Source organism: Theobroma umbraticum, unplaced genomic scaffold (assembly GCF_002168275.2).
Source record: "Theobroma umbraticum cultivar Fairchild unplaced genomic scaffold, ASM216827v3 scaffold_81.0, whole genome shotgun sequence".
NCBI classification, from domain to species: domain Eukaryota; kingdom Viridiplantae; phylum Streptophyta; class Magnoliopsida; order Malvales; family Malvaceae; genus Theobroma; species Theobroma umbraticum.
In genome coordinates this window covers 1,238,963-1,244,460 of record NW_018397268.1, presented here as the reverse complement: position 1 = coordinate 1,244,460, position 5,498 = coordinate 1,238,963, and the positions used below count along the sequence as shown (strand labels likewise).

At 36.4% G+C, this 5,498-nt stretch overlaps 1 protein-coding gene and 1 pseudogene across 4 annotated transcripts; both read left to right on the top strand.

The window, feature by feature from the left end:
• The first annotated feature begins 6 nt into the window (after positions 1-6).
• Positions 7-2,892, top strand: LOC110425357 (putative disease resistance RPP8-like protein 4). Of its 4 annotated transcripts, none has more exons than XM_021440256.2 (3): positions 7-911; positions 1,011-2,535; positions 2,627-2,892. In XM_021440256.2, the coding sequence occupies exons 1-2, from the start codon at positions 149-151 to the stop codon at positions 2,486-2,488; spliced, it is 2,241 nt and encodes a 746-aa protein (XP_021295931.1). In that variant the 5' UTR covers positions 7-148; the 3' UTR covers positions 2,489-2,535; positions 2,627-2,892. The 4 variants fall into 4 exon arrangements, with proteins under 4 accessions (XP_021295931.1, XP_021295930.1, XP_089641185.1 ...); XM_021440255.2 differs by having other exon boundaries at positions 1,008-2,535; XM_089785059.1 differs by having other exon boundaries at positions 7-920; positions 1,008-2,535.
• A 1,140-nt stretch (positions 2,893-4,032) lies between these two features.
• The window catches only part of LOC110425463 (putative disease resistance RPP8-like protein 2), a 3,494-nt pseudogene continuing 2,028 nt past the window's right edge, over positions 4,033-5,498 (top strand).

Below are 5,498 nucleotides of genomic sequence, written 5' to 3'. Positions count from 1 at the left end.
ATTCATCAACAGATTCACCAAGCCTTTTCGTCTGCACAAAATCGGGGTGCAGGTCAAATCAATCCAGACTAAGCTTGAAAGCATTTCTAAGAATCTTCCGGCTTATAATCGGATATCTGGAGTAGACGGGTCTAGCTCTTTTTTCGAGATGCAGCAGCGGTTAAGGAGAACATATTCACATGTTGAGGAAGATGATGTTGTTAGCCTGGAGGAGAGCACAAGGCATGTTTTGGTGCAGTTGATGGCAGAAGAAGATAGACTTCATGTCGTTTCTATAGTCGGCATGGGGGGCATAGGTAAGACCACTCTTGCAAGAAAAGTATATAATCACATAGATGTGAAACGACATTTTGATTGTTGTGCTTGGGCTTTTATATCTCAACAATGTAGGCCAACAGAAGTTTTGCAAGATCTCCTCATAAAACTTCTCCCTGGAGAGCAAAATGATGATAAACTGGTAGAGACCCAGTTGGTGAAAAGGCTTTATGATGGCTTGAAAGAAAAACGATATTTGATAGTCTTTGATGATGTTTGGAAAAGCGACGATTGGGATAAATTTAAACCTGCTTTTCCAAAAGGGAAAAAGGGGAGCAAAATTTTATTCACAACACGCCACAAGAACGTGGCGCTACATGCTGATCCTTGCAACTCCCCGATAGAACTTTCATTTCTTACAGATGATGAAAGTTGGAAGCTTTTTAAAACGAAAGCATTCCCAGGAAACAAGACAGAGTCTCATGCTTGTCCAGAAGAATTGGAAATGCCAGGAAGAGACATGGTGAAAAAATGTGGAGGTCTACCTTTGGCAATTGCTGTGTTGGGAGGCTTGCTAGCAACAAAAAAGACAAGGGCTGAGTGGGAGATGGTCCAGAGAAACATCAACGCACACTTAAACAATTTCCCACTACAAGGTGATTATGGTAAAGTGAATTGGATTTTGGGTTTAAGTTACACTGAGTTGCCTTTTCATTTAAAACCGTGCTTCTTATATCTTGGCCATTATCCAGAAGATTGGGAGATCTCAAAAGAGGAACTCATTCGATTATGGATTGCTGAAGGTTTCATTTCACCGTCATGGGAAAGCAGAGAAGGAATGCTGATGGAGGAGGTAGCTGAACGATTTTTAGAAGAGCTAATAGATAGATGTTTGGTTCAAGTTGGGCGGAGGGACTATACAGGAACAAGTGTGAAAACATGTCGGATACATGATCTCTTGAGAGACTTGTGCGCGCGAAAAGCTGAAAAGGAGAATTTTTTGAAAATTATTCAGCCATCATTGATGGAAAATGATGATCATGTGAACTTGACACCATCTATGGCACGAATAATTGCAGTTCATCCCAGCAAAAGGTATGTTGTTTTGAATGGAAACCATCCAAATTTACGTTCTCTATTGTTCTTTCAAGCCAAATTGATGGAATTGAATATTTCAAAATGCAATGATTTCAAATTTTTAAGGGTGTTGAATCTTGTGAGAAATGAGGTTGACAGGTGGCATGTGTCAAATGAAATTGGTAACCTATGTCATTTGAGATATTTGAAGTTGAGGGTACCAAAATCAGGAGGCGTCATCTTGCCAAGGTCTATTGGCAAGTTGAAGAATTTACACACTTTAGACATCTTTGATCTAGAATCAAGTATTCCTCATGTTTTATTCAAGTGGAGACGCTTAAGGCATGTTATAGTGAATGGTCTATCTATTGAAGATGCGAATTTGCTGGGAAGGGATATTTTAAAAAATATGGAAACTTTGAAGAACATACGAGGCAAGAGTTTAAATCAAAATAATGCAGTGTTCGACTTGACCAATGTACGGAGTTTAAAAATATATTTTGAGAGATTAAAAGATGTGCAGCTTATCGTAAAAGCACTGACTGAATCACAACGCCTCCGGTCATTGTACATGGGGTTCTCGGCCTTAAGGTCAGTGCATTCAGTCTCATCCCCAGACTTGGAACCCCTTTCTCATTGCCATCACTTGTCAAAACTATCATTAAGAGGGGTGATACGAGAAGATCCACAGTCGAGCCATCATGTTTTGAATTTTCTGCCAGCAAGCATTGTCCAGTTAACTTTGGAGCGTTCTTATGTGAAGCAGGATCCAATGGCTGTATTGGGAAAGCTGCGTCATTTGAGGACTCTCCGTTTATGGACATTCTCATATAAGGGGACTAAAATGGTTTGCTCTGCGAATGATTTTCTTCAACTCGACTTTCTTAGTTTTCATGAATTATGTGACTTAGAAGAGTGGCAGATAGAAGAAGGCACAATGCCACGTCTCCGGAGTTTAAGTCTGAGTTTGATTCCAAATTTGAGGACTTTTCCAGAAGGGTTGAGGTATGTTACTGCTCTCCAGGAAATGCAATTATGCTATTTGAAGAGGTCATTGGTAGAGAGGATCCAAGTGATAGACGGAAGAGAAGGAGAGGATTTCTCTAAAGTACGCCACATACCCTCCATCCGAATGACTCCCATGTTGAGAGGTTAAAAACTCTAATTTTGCAATGTGAAATCCTCAACTCAAAGTAGTTGCAGGTGAGTTAGATATTTATATGATCATCTCTTTTGTCCTGATTTGGGTCTATCCTTTCCATAAAAGATGACAGTCATTTTCTTCTTGGTGTAGGTAAATCGAATTGACCCAGAAATGTACTCTGCCAATAAGATCAACATGGGGAATCGCTTGGATTTGCTTGTTGATTGTTTGAAAGTTTAATTTGTATTTTTCTGCTTCTTGATAACTGAATCTAATGATCAAGTACCCTTTACAAATGAATTGCTGTGAGTTTGAATGAACCAATTGTTAATAAGTTTTAGATTTTCACAGGAGAAGATTATCCATTTGTTTGCTAGCACTTAAAAGGCAAAAGCTACCCAAAAGTTCTGTTTTCTGAGTTTGTTCCCATTTGTTCCACTCTCAATGAGACAGCAAGAGGGCTCGGTGAGATTGGAAATTCTAAGAAAGCGGCTGCTTGTCAACTCTTTCTTGTTAGATATAGGATTCCTACCTTATGACATAACATAGAGAAAGAGTCTTAGCTTTTCTGCTTCTTTAATTATCTAAAATGCTGCTTAAATTATGTTAAAACTTTGACGATATTAGTAGGCAAAGTAACCTGATGAAAGGGAAAAAAAAATACAAGCAGAAGGATTCATATATAATTTATGTAATCTATCATGCAAGTTGAAACAAGGAACTCGATGTACAGAGACAACTCTGTTAGAAATTAGAAGCTTCATTTTTCAATCAATTGAGAAGCATTTTTATACATGTTTCCAGGACAAATCTCTTAGCCTCACATTTGTACTGTTTTTTGTGATTTTTTATACATTTCTGCACAAACAATTGCTAAAGAAGCAATTTTACTTTAAAAAGAGATAATTATTATGAAAAATACAAGTAATTAAAACACGCATTGTGTCTTTACTCACATGATTAATTTCTTAATCTATGTTTTCTCGTTTTAGAGTTAGGTCTTTCAATTTTTTTAACTAATTAGACATAATATATGCTTCTTATCATTAAATTATTAGAAGAAGAGTGATCAATAAGAGTGTTTTACATTCTATTTTTTATTCATGTCTAAATTATTTGCTGATCCAAAGAAACAAAAAAAAACAAAAGATTAAAGAAAGAGGTAACTTGTGTATGGTATTCAAGGGCAGGACTTCCACATTGTTTTGTGTTTTTGAAGCTTTGGGTTTTTTGCTTAATTTGTGCTGCAATTAAAGTAAATCCAAAGGCCATTGGAAAAGATGGAAGAAATTGAGTTATTCAATGTTACATGGGAATCATAAATATTTACTAAAGTATACATAAATAATTATGCATTCAATCATTGTTAGGTTTTGGTAATTACTGCTTTGAGACAAATTTAGGATTATTATATTCAATAATTTATTTTTCAATTAATTAAAGTTCATAACATTAACAGTAAACTATCAATCAATTTTATTTATTTTACATTGAACATTACTCATAGCATTAATTTTGTTTATTATACCTATCTAAGATTCAATATATTGCTAGGTTTTTATAAAAATTTTTAATTGCATATAGGAAAAGTTAACAACACCAAATTTTTTTTTGTTACTATAGAGAGGAATACCTGCCTTATCTCAATAATTACTTGGTCAATGTAATTGGAAATAGCTCTGCTCTATAGCTTGTTAATTAACAATTAAATTACTTTAAAATGTTTTTCCTTTCCTTTTTTTTTTTTTTTATCTAATGGAATATGTATGATCTCATGGTAGGGCTGCAATTGAAGCTTTGGGTTATTAAATGTTATTGAAGCCTAAAAAAGAAGCAACTTGTGTATGGTATTCAATGGCAGAACTTCCACACTGTTTTGAGCTATTGAAATTTTGGGTTTTTGCTTAATTTGTGCTGCAATTGAAGTAAATCCGAAGGCAATTGAATTAGATGGAGGAAATTGAGTTAGTCAATGTTACATTGAGATCTCAAATATTGATGAAAGTATTATGTTAAATAATCTAAAATGTTTGGTGTGGCAAGGATACGTAATAATGATACACAAATTGTGTGTATAGAATAATATTCTTTAGCAAACAGTTTTGTTAATATGGTCTAAGTTATTTTTCTCCTGCAAAAGCCATCGACTTTGCGACATCAACAGCCCTGTAGCATTTCGTCTGTCTTGGCTTTGAAAGAAAAATGGCAGAGGCAATCGTCTCCCTTGCCATTGAAAGAATTGCAGATTTACTCATTCATGAAGCGTTTTTCTGGGATGATGTGAGAGAAGAAGATGAGAGCCTAAAGGCTCAACTCGAGCGGATGAAGAGCTTCTTGAAAGATGTAGACCGTAAGCAAGGACAAGATGAACGTCTCCGCACTCGGGTGAGAGAAATCAGAGATCTTGCTTATGATACTGGAGATGTTATAGACTTACATTCTTAAAGTTGCACATCAAGGAGGCTTGGCTTCCATGGGATCATCAAGAGATTTACAACCCTTTCCACTCACAAAATTGGGAAGCAGGTCAAAGCTATTCAAACCAAGCTTGGGGACATCTCCAAAACTCTCCCGGCTTATGGGATATCAGGAGAAGGAGAGGGCTTTAATTCTGCTGTTGAGATGCAGCGCCGGTTAAGAAGATCGTACCCACATGTTGAAGAAGATGATGTTGTCAGCTTGGAGGTTAGCACGAGGGATGTTATGCATCAATTAATGAAGAAAGAGGATACACTCCGTGTTGTTTCCATAGTGGACACGGGGGGGCATAGGTAAGACCACTCTCGCAAAGAGAGTATACAATCACAATGATGTGAAAAGACATTTTGATTGTTGTGCTTGGGTTTTCATATCCCAGCAATGCACGCCAAGAGAAGTTTTCCATGGAGTCTTGATAAAGGTTCTGTCTCCTTCTAGAGAAGAAAGAGAGGTGATCGATAGACTCAAAAAGCATGAGTTGGTTGAAATGCTTTATGATATCTTGAAAGAACAACGATATTTGGTGATTCTTGATGATATATGG